The 18450-nt window shown below is 39.5% G+C and overlaps 1 protein-coding gene across 1 annotated transcript in view; it reads right to left on the bottom strand.

Moving 5' to 3' along the window:
• Positions 1-18450, bottom strand: part of CIBAR2 (CBY1 interacting BAR domain containing 2) — a 95596-nt gene that overhangs the window by 10203 nt on the left and 66943 nt on the right. The window contains exons 7-9 of the mRNA XM_056525524.1: positions 2829-2933; positions 441-554; positions 234-335 (exon numbers count right to left, since the gene is read on the bottom strand). Coding sequence (XP_056381499.1) covers positions 234-335; positions 441-554; positions 2829-2933 — 321 coding nt within the window. The remainder of the gene's footprint in view (positions 1-233; positions 336-440; positions 555-2828; positions 2934-18450) is intronic.

Below are 18450 nucleotides of genomic sequence, written 5' to 3'. Positions count from 1 at the left end.
AACTTTCATGACTAAAGTTGAGACCACTGTAACAATGACTGTTTTGAACAGCAAATCTGCTTGTTTCCGCTGTGTTTCTCCACTACAAATCTATATCACTTTTTAACTAGACACCTGTCCGGATTCAGGAGACAGCTAACATATCCACTATTGCACTTACTAGCGGAGCCGTAACCCAGATTTCTGAGAAAAACAGATATGACAGTGAAACAGCCTCAACTAGTCAACCTTACCGTGCTGCTCATGTGCCAGGTGGTGTTGGAGGAGACATTGGTGGCAGGAATAGGTCGTGCATCCTGCATCCCGGTGTTTATGTGAATCTTTGCTCGAAAATCCTGAAAGAAATTATATATTTTCACTGCAACAGAAAATATCCTGGATATTCCCATAGGCCTCAGAAGAAGGGAGTACGTCTGTTTTGCACACAAATAATCTCTTACCTCCATATCTTTCTCCAGATCACAGTCCTGCAGTCTATGGAAGGCATTGGTATAAACCTCCAGAGCTCTGGCATGAAAAATCATCTCAATTGTTAGGAAATCCGAGAAGATTTTCTGTATGAAGAAAAAGAATTCAATGAATGTCCTAAAATTGGAACATGCCCCATTTCCAGGCTTCTAGCTTTCCACAGGATCTGCATAACAATACAGATGTACGTGCCACAATCTACGTTTCCACAAGTGTATATCTACTGCCCTGCCTGTATTATTGTCATAAATGCCTTTCGAAAACTAACCAGAAAGATCAGGAGGAATTTAATTTCAAAGGTCTGGTGGCTTCCCTTAGAAACAGACAGTACTTAAATGGGCACTGTCAGATTCCAAAACTTTTATATCTTGTACATCTTGGTCATACATTAACCTCTCAGGCCATTTTTCATTTTTGCACCTTTGTTCTTTCCTTCTCACCTTCTAAAAATCATAACCCTTTCAATTTTCCACCTTTTTTTGCGCCACCAATTTTACTACCAAAATCTACCATATCTACGGCGAAACCAGTAAAAATATATTTGTGACAAAATTGGAAAAAAAAATGCCATTTTGTAAATTTTGGGGGCTTCTCATTCTACGCAGTGCACTTTTCAGTACAAATGACGCCTTACCTTTATTCTGTAGGTCCATACAACAACAAGGATACCTGATTTATATAGGTTTTATTTTATTTTACTGCTTAAAAAAAAATTATAAACAACATGCATCAAAATTAGTATGTTTTAAAATGGTCATCTTTATTTTACCGTGTATAGGGATGTTTGAGGGCTAATTTTTTTTGCATGATCTGAAGTTTTTATCGGGACCATTTTTATTTTGATGGCACCTTTTTGATTGCGTTATTTTCATTTTTTTTTCTAGTATATGAAGTGAACAAAAATATGAATTTCTGGACTTTGTAATTTTTTTTATGCTTGCGCCTTTGACAATGCGGTTTAATTAACATTATATTTTAAATAGTTCGGACATTTATGCACGCGGTGATACCATATATGTTTCTTTTTCTTTTTCTTTACATATACATAATTTTTTTTAAATGGGAAAAGGGGGTGATTCAAACTTTTATTACTGAAGGGGTTAAATCACATTTATTAACTTTTTATTGTCCCCATAGGGGACTATTACATGCAATACTTAGATTGCATACACTGAACAATGCTATGCCATAGCATAGCATTGATCAGTGTTATCTTTGCTCGATTGCTCAAGCCTGAATCTTAGGCTTGGAGCAATGGAGCGACGATCGGACAGCGGGAAGGAACAGAAGCACTCTCCCACTGTCCTCTGAGCCGTTCGGGATGCCGCGATTTCACCGTGGCAGTCCCGAACAGCCCACTGGGCTAACCGGCAACTATTCTCTCCCGTTTTAGACGCCACAATCAACTTTGATTGTGGCATCTAAAGGGTTAATAATGGACATAAGCTGATCGATTATGTCCGGTATTAGCCATGGGTCCTGATTGCTGATAGCAATCGGGACCTGCCGGGTATGAAGCGCGCTCAGCTCCTGAGCACACTTCACATAACGGCAGCCACCATGGATGTAAATATACATCCGTGGTCGTTAAGGGGTTGAATACAGTTCCTCATGTTGTTGTGACCCCCAACCATAAAATCATTTTTGCTGCATAACTGTAATTTTGCTTCTGTTATATGAATCCATAGGTATCAGTTCCCCCATATTAGGTATAGGCAGCACCGGGACCCACCGGGTATGATGTGGGCTCACCTGCTGAGCGTGCATCATACAGTGGGAGCCCACAATGGACGTAAATATACCTCCATTTGCGGGAAGGGGCTAATATACTTCATAAGAAAATTTTATTTCCTTTTTTATAGAAATCATGGCTTTGTCCAAGCTAGCCTACCTATGAAGAATCCTATCAGACAGTACTCCTCTGTGTTCTCTCCTGTCTGATTAGACTCCTCTGTGCTCTCTCCTGCCTGATAGCACTCCTCTGTGCTCTCTCCTGCCTGATAGCACTCCTCTGTGCTCTCTCCTGCCTGATAGCACTCCTCTGTGCTCTCTCGTCAGGAGTCCTATCAGACAGGAGAGAGAACATGAGGAGTACTATCAGACAGAAGAGAGCACAGAGGAGTGCTATTAGACAGGAGAGAGAACAGAAGAGTGCTAACCCACCCTCACTTACTGGACTTTGTCCATGCCTGTGGACAAAGCCATGATTTTATAAGCTATGATTTCTATAACAAGAAAATAAAATTTTCTTATGAAGTATATTAAAAAGGTTAATGTTTTGTATTTGACGGTGCCCATTTAATCTGGTATTTAACTGTACATGTGCAGCTGGTATAAATTATACAACTTCTAGGGCCTACCTGAATGTCCTTGATTTTCTGTTGTTGGAAGTTATCAATGATCTCCTCAAGCTGCTGGGTGGTGCGTGCGGCATCTACCGAAGCTTTCTGAACACTGGACTCTGCCTATAAAGAACAGAGGAGGATTGTGCATGGTTAGTTCTGCACAGATTAAAACAGTGGCCCCAAAGCAAAGATAATTATGAGTAATTTTTGCTGCTACTTGACATTACCACACCCCAAACATTCACAACAAGAGATACATTTACATGACCAGCACACTTTCTATTTCCTTGATGGTGAACATCACAGAACCTGTGCACATCACACTGTTGAGGACATGAGAGAAAACTTATATGGACCCAATCTCCTGGGACCCATATTAGCTGCACAGTCTGCATCTATGGTACATTGGTCAATAATAACAATTAACCATTGAATGAATAAAGTGAGGTCTACTGTTTAACTTGGATGGATCTTGATCTGTGATAACTTGAAAATGGCTTGATAGATCTGTCACAAAATGAATTTAATAACATATTAGGGGTGGATACATAGCCCTATTAAATTTGGCTGAAATTGGCAGAAAGGGATGACTACCGCATATGTTTTAGATAGTATGAGGAAGCTTATGTGCTGCTGTGTCAGATTGATCCATTATTGTAGGTAGTGACTGTACATTGGTTCTGTCCAGTTGGCCGACAGGCAGTTGGGACAGTTCATTGGATGGATCCATTATTGTATGTAGTGACTGGTTCACTCCACATTTAACTAAGAGACAGCTGGGAGTTATGGTGCATTCAAACCACGTTTTGGCAACACAGCAGCTGGATCCAGCGGGAGAATTTAAAAGCCGGCCGCTGCCATACTCCATTCACTTCAATGAGCTGGACACAGTCAGCAAGGGACTCCGGTCAGCTAATTTCTGAACCGTATCAGTTTTGTTGCCCGACTAAAAACCGAGGCAGACCAAGGTTTTTCAATTTGGCGTGCGATTTTTCAATTCTCCTGCTGTATTGCCAAAATGTGGTGTGATTGCTCCCTTAGAGAGAAGAACTATTCCTGAACAAAAAATTCCATAAACAGATAGATAATAAAACATGCGGCAAGATGAGCTGAAGGATCTGAAGATGAAAGGGCATATAGCCTCGAACAAATGAGAAAACAAAATGCCTTGAAAACAACTTGTGAAAGCAGCCCTGAAAGAAAAAAAAACACTGCATGGCTAACCAACAACAAATGGCCAATCTACGAAATAACCAAGCTCCTTACTTGATGCATTTGACTGGAGGCCTACTTTTCATCAAACTATTAGTAATTATATATCAAAGGGTTCCAGGTTATACTAGAATTGTCCTTATCACTCATCTGGGTCATTCTAGTATAACCCAGGCATCTTCTGATATATAATTATTATTAGTATCATCATAACTATATACTGGTATATGTATTATTTATAACAGCTATACATATATAATCATATATTATAAGATACCTAGGTTATAACAACATGGTCCATATAACTACAGTATATAAGATTATACTTTACCAACAACTGTAGAAATTGTACCAGCTGTTCATACACAGAAGATATCAGAAGATACCCAAGTTATGTCAGCCTAGTCCATATCACTATATACAAGAAGATATATAACTTATACCAGCTGTATATATATAATTATATACAGTATATACCATGGTTATACCAGCATGGTCCATATCACTATATACAAGAAGATATATAACTTATACCAGCTGTACATACATAATTATATACAGTATATACCCAGGTTATACCAGCAGGGTCCATATCACTATATACAAGAAGATATATAACTTATACCAGCTGTACATATATAAATATATACCCAGGTTATACCAGCAGGGTCCATATCCCTATATACAAGAAGATGTATAAACTTATACCAGCTGTACATATATAATTATATACAGTATATACCCAGGTTATACCAGCATGGTCCATATCACTATATACAAGAAGATATATAACTTATACCAGCTGTACATATATAATTATATACAGTATATACCCAGGTTATACCAACATGATCCATATCACTATATACAGAAGATGTATAACTTATACCAGCTGTGCATATATAATTATATACAGTATATACCCAGGTTATACCAGCAGGGTCCATATCACTATATACAAGAAGATATATAACTTATACCAGCTGTACATATATAAATATATACAGTATATACCCAGGTTATACCAGCAGGGTCCATATCCCTATATACATGAAGATGTATAAACTTATACCAGCTGTACATATATAATTATGTACAGTCTATACCCAGGTTATACCAGCATGATCCATATCACTATATACAAGAAGATATATAACTTATACCAGCTGTACATATATAATTATATACAGTATATATCCAGGTTATACCAGCATGGTCCACATCACTATATACAAGAAGATATATAACTTATACCAGCTGTACATATATAATTATATACAGTATATACCCAGGTTATACCAGCATGGTCCATATCACTATGTACAAGAAGATATATAACTCATACCAGCTGTACATATATAATTATATACAGTATATACCCAGGTTATACCAGCATGATCCATATCACTATATACAAGAATATATATAACTTATACCAGCTGTACATATATAATTATATACAGTATATACCCAGGTTATACCAGCAGGGTCCATATCACTATATACAAGAAGATATATAACTTATACCAGCTGTACATATATAATTGTATACAGTATATACCCAGGTTATACCAGCATGGTCCATATCACTATGTACAAGAAGATATATAACTCATACCAGCTGTACATATATAATTATATACAGTATATACCCAGGTTATACCAGCAGGGTCCATATCACTATATACAAGATATATAACTTATACCAGCTGTACATATATAATTATATACAGTATATACCCAGGTTATACCAGCATGGTCCACATCACTAAATACAAGAAGATGTATAACTTATACCAGCTGTACATATATAATTATATACAGTATATACCCAGGTTATACCAGCATGATCCATATCACTATATACAAGAAGATGTATAACTTATACCAGCTGTACATATATAATTATATACAGTATATACCCAGGTTATACCAGCATGGTCCATATCACTATATACAAGATATATAACTTATACCAGCTGTACATATATAATTATATACAGAAGATACCAAGGTTATACCAGCATGGTTCATATCACTATATACACTATATAAAAGTATATACAGATGATACCCTGGTTATGCCAGTATGCTCCTTGGGTTTGAGCTCAGTCTCACCTATGGGACTGTAAACAACACATGGAATTATTAATACTGTAATTGTTTTTCAGTTAGTGTCATATAAGCGTTGATCATGTGACTACAGTGTAATTATACATATATAAGTAATGGTGATCAGTGTTATAGTATAAATGGCTGGTGCTCCCATTTTGATTATCTAGATGGATTAGAAGTGTTATAAGCAGAGAATCCAGAGCGGCGCTGTTAAGGAAGCCTTGTATGTGTGATACAAATCCTGTTTGTACCAAGGGAATAATCTGTAAATTGATAACAATTGGGAGTTCACAGTATTTATATGAAGAGAGAAAAACCTGTTTTCATTGCTGGGTGATCTGGAAAAGTATTGTATTCCCTGACTGCCATAACCTGACTACTGTTAAGCACTGTTCCATGAAATGTACGGTCTTGCTCACGTGAGTAAAACCATACGTTGTTTGAAACAGAACAGATTTTCACATGAAACTCAACATACCTTAACATTACCCCCACACCAAAAAAAAAAAGTCTGGTTCAGCATGGAAGCTTCCATTAAAATTTCCCCAGAACCCACAACCTGCACAGCTTTGTCTGTATTAGAGAGGAAAGACACAGGCTACAGCCTTAGGCTATGTTCAAACAATGTTTAGGGCTGGTATTTTCAAGCGTAACAAATATAAATGCATTATTTTAGAAAAATTGACGATTTTAATTCTCCATGAAAACTGATTTTTTTTAAATGGCTGATAAAAAAAAAAAAAAAAAAAAACGCAAGTAAAGAGAGCCCGTCAATTTTTTTTACGGCTGTAAGAATTATGATGGTGACGTTATTGGACCAGTTACAAAAGTTCTGTCAAAGACAAAAACTGGTATAATTTGCCCAAAGCAACCAATCACAGTTTGTAATTTACATATCTGTTTATCTTTCAGGCACCAGTTTGCACGTTTGTTTTCTACTTGTTTCCACCGGAGTTCCCCTTTAACCTACCAAGAAAGAAATCTTGTCCAAATGCATGTGTGGGACTGAACCACACAACAACGAACCTATTAGAAAAAGGTCTCACATTGTGTGAACATGGCCGTATAAAAAGGGCACAGCTTTACGTCAACCAAGCATTAAAGCACTAAACTCTCTATTTCAGAAAACATAGGTATCCCTAAAGAAAAGCAGTAGAGATCAGGTTTTCTCCACAAGAGTTACAATAATAGCAAGTTGTGAAAATTACTTCCACCATTTACATCAGTGACCTCCAACCTGTGACCTTTCTGCAGTTGCCAAACTACAGCTGTCAGCATGATCTAGGGGTTGTAGTTACAGGTTAGAGACCCAATATTTATAGTAAATCTGTCGCCAGTGTAACCTGCACTAACCCGTCGGTACCAACAGGTATTGCAGGTGACACTGGTGAGAACTGTACTTACCTTGTCCCGTTCCGTGGCGGGAATCTCCTGTAATCTCTTCAGTTAGCTTCCCTCCGGGCACCCGGCTTGGGGCACGGCGGAGCTTACTGACGTGACTGCTGCTGTTCTCTCACAGTGGGACCCAGCAGGGAGCAGCAGTAATGACGTCACTAAGCGCCACCCATGCCCCAAGCTACTGCTGTTCTCTGCTGGGTCTTGCTGTGAGAGAACAGCAGCAGTCACGCCAGTAAGCTCCGCTGTGCCCCAAGCCGGGTGCCCGGAGCGAAGTTAAAGGGGTACTCTGGTGCTTACACATCTTATCCCCTATCCAAAGGATAGGGGATAAGATGCCTGACCGCGGGAGTCCCGCAGCTGGGACTGATTACAAACTGGGTGCCGCGCGCATGATCACGGGCGTCCCCAGCTGTGGGACTCCCGCGGTCAGGCATCTTATCCTCTATCCTTTGGATAGGGGATAAGATGTGTAAGCACCAGAGTACCCCTTTAACGGAAGAGATTACAGGAGATCCCCGCCACAGAACGGGACAAGGCAGTGCAGGTGACACTGGTGACAGATTTCCTTTAAAATACAAAGGGACTCCGGTGCAACAACCCATCCAAATATTACAGCCTTTTTTTTAGTGTCCCTGAACGTTCTTCTAGACCAGTGGTTCTCAACCTTTTTTGTGACTGTACCCCCAAAAGGGTGAAAGTATGTCCCACGGGTACCCCTTGCACGGAACTTACGCGCGAGGGGTACCCACTGACAAAATAAGTCATAAAAGTACTTCATTTCATAATGGCGTGTGCTTACTTTTCTAATGCAATACTAATGCGATACTTAATTCCCTCGTGCCATTATTCTCCCCCTCCCTTTGATCCCCTTTTGCCATTATCCCCCCCCCCTCCATCTTAATAACTTTTTGCCATTATCCTCCCCCCCCCCCCCCCTCCATCTTAATCCCCTTGTGCCATTATTCCCCCCTCAGATCTCCCTGGACCAATATATGAGATACATACTATAACACCCTCCCATACTGCAGTGTTACACTTAGTTCAACATGCTTACCTGTGTCTATCCCGTGCCACACTGATGAGTGACATCCTTCTGCGCTGTGCCGGAACCTCCGCGCAACGTCAGGGACGCCACACGTCAGGCACGGCAGCTCACGTAATGTACAATATAGTGACCTACTGTGGCGTCCAATCCCCGCTCTGTGCTGACAAATACTGCGTATCCCCGCATAACTCTTGGCATACACCTGGTTGAGAACCCCTGCTCTAGACCACCTCTTGTTAGATGCCAGGTCAATAGTGAAATTACCATTTCTTTGCCACCCTATGAAGGGGCTGATCAGAGGGTCTATGGCTACTAGAGTATTCATTCTCTGACATCGGGAATGTATATAACTTATGCCAGACACTCAAGAGTAGTGACCATTTACCTTGCTTTGGACATCATGGGAAGACTGAAAAGCAATTAAAAGGACAGAAAGAATGAGAGCTCAAAAACTAAACAGTTAACATTACAAAAAAAAAATTCTACGTTTTTGTAAGAAAATGAGTATGCTTAAAATGGTCCTCACATGGCCCCGTATACAGAAAAATAGAAATGTTACAGGCAAAATTTTTGCCCTGTGACCTGTAGCTTTTTATTGGTACCATTTTTGTTGTGATGGGAATTTTTAATCGCTTTTGATAAATTTTTTTCTGGTATATAAAGTGATTCTGGACTGTGGTAATTTGGAACATCTACGCCATTCACCATGCGGTTTTAATGATATGATAATTTTAATAGTTTGGACATTTCCGCATGGGGCAACACCAAATCTTTTTATTTTTATTTATATTATTTTATTGAAATAAAGGACGACGCAGCCTAGCGAAAACTTGTTTAGAGTTCGGAGGTGAGAGGTATTTCCTATAGGGTGCATGATCATGTATCTCGCGTATGTACTTTAGCATTGTCTTTTACTTTTGTGTTCTCTTATTATAATACTGTTGGTCACGGCCTCTTCTGTGGCTCCTATTCGTTACAACCACATCAGTACATGTGCGACATTTCTGTGCCTTAGGCACATTTCGGCGGTTGGACTTTATTCAAGTCAACATTTAGCCGTTATTCATTTTGTACAGCGATACATGTCCCTATATATACCTGCACAATTATGTGATATTTTCATCATTGCTCTTATCCCCTGCTCTTCTGCCTGAGTAATTTTCTTGTCCCCACCTATTGTATGTCTTTTATCTGTTTTTATGAATTTTTGTGTTACAATAAAGATTGATTTCAGGATTAATAGCCTTGCAGAGGTGATTGCTGCTGCAAGCCATTAGCTGTGTGGCTCCTGGCTGTCGATTCCAGCTGGGGCCGCCCAGTATGAAGCAGCAGGACGTCATAATCCCGCTCTGAAACCAGCCAACCTTCCCAGGACATACCCATACATCCTATAATGGAAGAAACTTTTTTTTTTACTTAAAAATGATTTATTAAATCAATAAAATATCTTCTTCCCATAGGGGACTATTACAAGCAATCATTCAATTGCTAGTACTGTTCAGTGCAATGCAATGGCATAGAACCGATGAGTACTATCAGAACGCTGCTTATACAGTTTACCTGAGGCAGACTATATTACCAAATCAACGATTTATGGCATGGATGTAAGGAGAAGAACCATCTAAATACTATCAATAGTCCCTGGCCCTATCTTATATGAAGGATAGCCTTATGCCTATCCCATGCATGCTTAAACTCTTTCAACTCTGTTATAATATCACAAAACACCCTTAGGGTACGTTCACACATACAGGATCTGCTGCATATTTTCTGCAGCTGATTTTGCTACCCATTGAAAAAGTAAGAATAAGCAAGAATATACAGCAGATCCTGTACATGTGAATTTAAACTTAAAAAATCAATATGCCAATTAAAAAATAACTTTTATTAGGTATACACCAAAAAGGTACCAGCTAGCTGAATATCCTAAAAGATGATGGCGACCAATGAACTAGTCTGTCGTGGACATGAAAGCAATCCACAATGGGGAGACATAGTAGGGTGTATAATTTTGTTATTTTATTATTATTATTATTATTATTATACTCCTAAACGCTTGGCTGTAACATCTGCAGGCGAGAAATATTTGAAAACCCCTCCTTCTGCCATTAAAACCTGTAGTAATAAATACACCCCACCATCTAACCCCCTGGGTGCTACTGGGGCACAAAACTACATGCTGGTGGAGGCCGATAATATAGCAGGCAATTCAGTCGGTGAGGAGGAGGACTTAGTTACGAATCTAGTGGTGATGGACACAATCTTAAAAAAAGTCAATCAATATAATACTACTCTGGGAAGTCTTAATATGCAAGTTGGCTCCCTATCCTCTGAAGTAATGCTCATCTGAGATGAGATTAATATAATTAGAGAACGTACACTACAAGTGGAAAAAGCCCACCCCCCAATTGAGAAGGAAGTAATAAAACTTACGTTCTGAGTCTGACTGGTCAAGGGAAAAAAAAAAAAAGGATAAATAAAGGGAGAAAATAACCGATATGGAAGACCACTCAAGGCGATACAATGTTAGGTTGGTGGGGATGCCAGAAGATTCAGAGGCAGATGACAAAGCCTTTAGTCTAAGGTTAGGGTCACACATAACAGATCTGCAGCGTATTTTACGTTGCGGATCCACCGGCGAACCGACCCATTTTTTGCCTCCAGCTGTTGCCACCCCCCTGTTCCCCCGCCTCGCTCTGCCCCTGGCCTGCTTGCACCAGCAATCCACCACTACGAGCAGCCACACTGGGGGCCTGCGAGTAGCCGAGTCCACTCAGACATCGCGGAGCAGCCGCGATGTCTACACTACTCCTTGATGTCAGCCGCAATGTCAGAGTGCATTCGCCGACTCGCAGGCCCCTCTGTACCATCTAAAAAGCCCCTGCCGGGTAGCTCCCCTAGGACCATCTTGATGAAGTTTCTTTGTTCAGTAGATCAAGACTTATTAAGACAGGCAAGGGAAATGGGTCCACAGCTATATAATGGGACAAAAATCATGCTATTTCCTGACTTTTCTAGATTTACACAACTCCAACGTGCATCTTATAGGTAGGTTAAAAAGAAATTGTCTGAGACAAAGATACAATTTCCTGTGATTTTTCCTGAAAAGCTACAGGTCTCTTTTAAAGGGGAATACTAATTTTTTTTTAGCAATTGTCAGCAGTCAGGGATTGGATGGATAGGGTACGTTCACACTGCTGACTGTACGCTGAATCTCCGCTCTGGAATTCAGCCTGGCAGCCGCCGTCAGCAGCAGGACCCCGTGGCACTGCGCCGTCACCATTGATGGGTATGCAGTGCTCGCGGAATTCCGCACAAAGAATGAACATGTTCATTATCTGTGTGGAATAATTTCTCTTAAAGGGGTTATCCGGCCAAAGACATCTTATCCCCTAGCCAAAGGATAGGGGATAAGATGTCCGATCGCAGGGGGGCTGCTGCTGGGACCCCCCATGATCTCCGCGCAGCACCCACATTCTATGCGGGGCTGCGTCTCCAGTCTCTGAGAGCTCTGTTTCCGGGACTGGGGACGTGATGTAACTCCACGCCCAGTTGTGATGTCACACCACGCCCCCTCCCTTAGACATGAATGGAGGGAATGTGGCATGACGTCATGAGGGGAAGTGGTGTTACATTACATCTCCAGTCCCAGAAACAAATAAAATGTGGGTGCTGCTCTTGGGCCTGATAACCCCTTTAAGGCAATGATGGGAAATAGGGAATGGTCGGAAAAGGTTGGCCGCTTACAAAAATATCTACCTGCTGTAATTTGTTTAGTGGAATCTCATATGACTAAAGATTCTACCCCTAAATTAGGAAGAAGATGGACGAAAATGATACTTCATTCTTACTTTTCTGATTTTTCTAATAAGTACTGGAAGGATTAAGATTTTTTAATAGAAGTAATTTACAAATACGTTTAACTTTCTGCCACCAGTTGATTTAAAAGAAAAAAGGTTTTCACCGGAGTACCCCTTCAAGGTAAATGAACAGTAGTTGATATGGGCCTTTTTCTATATCTTTCCCCCATTCTCCTCTGCACTGATATTATCTTTGGTTACGTTTTTTAAAAGGCAGCTTACCTATGTTTGCCTGGGTTGACTTCAATTGTGTCATGAATCCAAATATAGATAGGAGGAGGACTGGTGGCCAAATAAATAGTGGAACAAACCCTCAAAACCTCACCTTGCAAAATTGGTGTCTTAATTGGGCTGGATTGATACGTGCAGACAGTTATACCCCATTAAGGAGTAGTTTTCTTTTTTTTCAGCTTCTCATCAATCTGCCTCCCGTATCGATCTACTTTTTTTTTGTAACAAAGGTTTTCGTTTGATAAAAGATATGAAGTATCATGCTAAAGCCATTTCAGACCACTCTATGATAGTGACTGATCTTAAACTGGAATCTGAAATTATGGGTAGAGCGAGGAATTATCGTATTAATCCACATTAGCTGAATATTTTAGATAGAAAGTCCCTGATTGAAGCCCAAATTCAGGACTTTTGGGAACTTAATAGGTCATCTGCCTCCATCCAAATAGGGAAATAAGTAAATATTCTCTTTAGGGAATTATTAGTCAAGAAGAGAGAGTTCCATAAAAGGGAAAAAGATTTGGAGAAAGAGGCTATACAATTGGAGTTCAATTTTGCCAAAAATCCATCCAAGGGGAATTATGAGTGCATGAAAGAAAGTCAGGACCAGCTTACTAAATTTATATTGGAAAAAGTGCAATAGAAAGCTTTTTTTATGGTCAGAAACACTTCGTAGAGGGAAGAAGACCAGGTAGTTTAGTTGCTAATCTGCTGAAAGTACAAAATGGTAATAATGAGATTTGTAATCTTCGTCTACCTGATGGAAGGATCAACTCCAAGAGTAGTGAAATTTTGAACTGTATTAGCATATTTTTCTCCAATCTTTATAAGGCGGAAGTAGTCTTCTCTGAAGATAAGTTGGTATGCTTTTTGGCAAAATGTGATCTTCCAATGTTATCTGATTCACAAAGGGAACAGTTAGATAATCCCATAATGTTAGAGGAACTAAAACAGGTGTTAGAATCTTTCTCTGGGTCAGTTGCCCTGGGCCCTGATGGTATCCGTTGGGAAGTTTACAGTGAATGGGAGGAAGTTGTTATACCTATCTTGTTGTTAATTTTTAATGAATCCTTTCAATTATCTTGATTCCCCAAAAAGATAAGGTAAATGTGGAGCCTGACGCATTTAGACCAATATCTTTGTTAAATGTAGATGTTAAACTTTTGTCAAAGATATTGGCATTTAGTAATTCCAGAGCTGATCCATAGGGACCAATCTGGTTTTGTCCCGGGTAGACTGATTCAAGACAATTTGACTGGGGTAATGGCTGGCCTCCAGATGGAAGGACATCCCCCTCCGTTCCATCCTGTCACTAGATGCTATAAAAGGCATTTGACAGGGTGGAATGGGAGTTCCTCTGGAGGATTTTGTGGCGCTTTAATTTTGGAGAAAATCTGACTAACTGCATTAAGTTATTGTACAACAACCCAGTTGCTAGTGTTATAATTAATGGTAGACTGACTGATCCCTTCCCTCTATCTAGAGAAACCCAATAAAGTTGCTCCTTATCACCACTCTTGGTTATTTTATATATAGAGCCATTTGTGGCCACTATAAGGGCTGATATTATGGGGTTTGGTTTGAAAGGTGCTGAAAACAAAGTTATCCTGTATGCTAATGACATTTTTTTAGATCAACCAGAGTTGATGCTCCCAAGGGTCATGGGATTCATTAATGAGTTTGACGCCTTATCAAGAACAAAAATAAATTGGAGTAAGTCCTTTCTCCTACCTGCCTTGGAGGGATCCAGGCCAAAAGTGGAGGGACTGACAGTTTTACAAGAAGGTGAAACTGAAATATCTGGGAGTAGAGATTGGGTGAGGGAAGAAATCTTACATTAAATTTAACTTGAATCATTTGGCGAAAAAGATACATAAGATGTTTGGAAGAAGCTTCCCCTTGCCCAGGCAGAAAGGGTTGAAGTTCTGAAAACGGTGGTTCTTCCACAAATTTTGTTATTAGAGCTTCTCCTGTTTGGACTTTAGAACAGTGGTTTAGATGATTGGAGGCTTAAACAAACTTATCTGGGGTCGTGGCCGAGTCAGGGTAAGAGGCGGATGGGAGTTACCCAATTTTTTATTTTACTTTCTGACAGCCAAAGCAAAAGCTAGGATGAGGAATGGAGAAAAAGGCCCGGACAGCAGGTGCTCAGGTGTCCAGTGGAAATACCACGATCAGGTCACAGAGATAAAGTAATCAGCAACTTTATTGATGAACAGCAATAATGCGTTTCAGGGTTTTTCTACCCCTTCTTCAGACTGACAGAGATTGTACTCAATCTGAAGAAGGGGTAGAAAAACCCGGAAACGCGTTATTGCTGTACATCAATTTTTATTGATGATTGCTGATTACTTTATTGCTGATTACTTTATCTCCGTGACCTGATTGTGATATTTCAACTGGACACCTGAGCACTTGCTGTCAAGGCCTTTTTCTCCATTCTTCATCTTAGCAATTCTACAGGACACCTGCTGGCTGTTCCCTGGGACCTTCTGGGCTGCACAGGATCCACATCTCTCCTCCATACCCCGATACAGGGTGATATGCATATTTTCAATACGCTCAAGGTGAGCTGCAAATTTATAGCGCCTGCAACCTTTCCCCAGTAGGGGACATCCTCTCTCTGTTTTTGGGGTAACGCACGAGACGCCATCCTCTGATCTCTCATTTTCTGCTTCTACACAGGTGCCAAAGCAAAAGACATTGAATATGGGAGGAGTAATTGAGTATATGCTGAGTTTCTTTAGTGACGCTTTTGGAGTGTTTTCAGAATTATTGGAAGCCAAAGAACAGAATAAAGCTTTGAAATATTTATCTTATCTTTATTATTATATTATAAAGTTTGGAATGAATTTAAATGTATTCGTTTAGAATGACTAGAAGACTAGTTTAGAATGCTCGACACTATGGGGGAACAATAACTTGGTAGAATTTAATAAAGGTATTGATAGAACTTTCTGGTCACAGCAAGGTATTAAATATATTGCACAGCTTTTCAATCAGGGGAAGCTAATAGCTTTTGAAGTATTGTCGGCTTCTTAGGACTTTGAGTCTTATAAAGGTGTTTTGGTATCACCAAGTAATGCAAGCTGATAAATGCACAACGCATAGAGAGAGGTATACTGTAAGTAACTATAAGTTTACATAAATTAAATAATTTTACCATTGATCCTCTGATAATGTTTAAACCTCTCAGGGTTATTTATAAGAATCTGATTGGGGAAAGCTCAGTTGATTTTCAGGAAAAGCTTAAAAATAAATGGGAAAGGGACACTGGGGGTAGGATGATTTGGCTTGGGAGAAGAATTATGAGGAATGTTATATTAGTTTAATCAAATAAGAAATTTCAATTTCTTCAGCTTAGAATTATTTATAGTCTATATTATTACTCTCCCCTAATCCTTTGGAAGATCAAATGTAAGTGTGACTCTTCTTGCCAATAAATGTGGCGTATTTACTGCAAATTTTATCCATATGATATGGGATTGTGCTAAAAGTAAAAGATTTTTGGAACGTGGTTGTTGGGTATATTGAGGAAAGGTTTGATGTCCCGCCCCTTTTTACGATTAGAACTGTAATACTTGGTGACATAACAGAGTTTCTTAAATACTCTTTTATTGAAAATCTTAATTTTAGCAAAACATCTAATATAATGTGTAAATGGTTTAACCCTACGGCCCCTAGATTGGAAGTATGGCTCCACCTTGTAGATCGGGTTAAAAAATTTGAAAGATACCCAGTGAGAAAAGGTACATCTGGGATTTTATTTTTTATGTATTAATTTGTTTTTTGGTTTTTCTTTTTTTTCTCCACGTACAGGGATGGGAGGGTGGGAATGGGGGAGGGTATGGTATGTACCCTTAGTATTCAATGCTGTATTTGTTGTTGTTATTTTATTGTTTTGACAAAAACTTAAAATAAAATAAAAAATGTAAAAGTACCAACAAGGAGTTGAAACCCTGTTCAGGTTCCCGATCAGACCCCCAAGCCCATCACCCCAAGTAATTGCAAACTTTAGATCTTTAGATTTAGAGGTATGATCAGCATGGATCACAGAATCTTGTGCTCGTGAGTGTGCTTCACACAACCCAAGCATTGTTAAGGAGTTAAAGGGAACCTGTCGGCTCCCTGTTGCCCTATAATCTCCCCTCATAGTAGTAGTGAACAGCATTCTGACGATGCATATCTCTAGGTTTCCTGTGTAAGAGAAAAGTGCATCAGAAGTGGGACTAGATGCTGCGCTTGTTCCTACTTTGTGACTAGTTTACTATATGCTGGGACTGCCGAACAAAGTTGTTTTTACCCAAAGTGTGCCATTGGGGAGATCCTCAGATCGTTTGAAAAGGAACAGTGGAGTAGTTGCCCATTGCAACAAATCAGATTGATGAAACAGTCCTCCTAGAGGTTAAAGAAACTCAACACTCCGGATCTGGATTCTTTAAAATATTATAGTTTAATTAGTCTTCAAATTCTTAGAAGTACAAAAATGTGCACTAAACCCAACGCATTTCGGGAACACCCCTTCTTCAAGGTCCTAACTATAGATAATCTAAACGCAGAATAAATACAAAAATGTGAAAAAGACTCCTCCTATCCTGACCCACAAGGTCATGCTGCTCGCACAACGGGGTATTAACCCCTAGTTTACCTAGAGTTAAATCCGAAAAGAAAAAAAGACAGAAAATATGTGAAAAATCGAGTTTTAACTGCAACATACTATCTGCAATATATTGGTAATATGATTACAGACAGTCATACTATCTCCCAAATGTTTAAATAACAGATTCAACATTATGCTCTTTTATTAAAGCTTTGTGATAATTGAGTTTTTATAACACTACATACAGTTGGCACCCCAGAAAATAAAGTATTTCTCACAGAAAAGGATTGCAGTAACACATGTTTTGCTGCACATATGTTTATTCCCTTTGTGGGTATTGGAACTAAACCAAAAAAGGAAGGGAAAAAAATCTAATTGGACATAATGTCTCAACAAACTCCAAAAATGGTCTGGACAAAATTATTGGCACCCTTTCAAAATTGTGGAAAAATACGATTTTTTCAAGCATGTGATGCTCCTTTAAACTCCCCTGGGACAAGTAACAGGTGTGGGCAACATAAAAATCACACCTGAAAGCAGATGAAAAGGAGAGAAATTCACTTAGTATTTGCATTGTGTGTCTGTGTGTGCCACACTAAGCATGGACAACAGAAAGAGGAGAAGAGATTTGTCTGAGGACTTGAGAACCAAAATTGTGGAAAGATATCAACAATCTCAAGGTTACAAGTCCATCTCCAGAGATCTAGATTTGCCTTTGTCCACAGTGCGCAATATTAACAAGAAGTTTGCAACCCATGGCACTGTAGGTAATCTCCCTGGGCGTGGACGGAAGAGAAAAATTGATGAAAGGTGTCAATGCAGGATAGTCCAGATGGTGAATAAGCAGCCCCAAACAAGTTCCAAAGATATTCAAGCTGTCTTGCAGGCTTAGGGAGCATCAGTGTCAGCGCAAACTATCTGTCAACATTTAAATGAAATGAAACGCTATGGCAGGAGACCCAGCAGGACCCCACTGCTGACAGAGACATAAAAAAGCAAGACTACATTTTGCAAATATGAACTTGAGTAAGCAAAAATCCTTCTGGGAAAACGTCTTGTGGACAGATGAGACCAAGATAGAGCTTTTTGGTAAAGCACATCATTCTACTGTTTACTGAAAATGGAATGAGGCCTTCAAAGAAAAGAACACAGTACCTACAATGAAATATGGTGGAG

This window comes from Hyla sarda, chromosome 6, assembly GCF_029499605.1.
Source record: "Hyla sarda isolate aHylSar1 chromosome 6, aHylSar1.hap1, whole genome shotgun sequence".
Lineage (NCBI taxonomy): Eukaryota > Metazoa > Chordata > Amphibia > Anura > Hylidae > Hyla > Hyla sarda.
The sequence above is the reverse complement of the archived record's forward strand: the minus strand, read 5'-3'. Positions and strand labels throughout refer to the sequence as shown.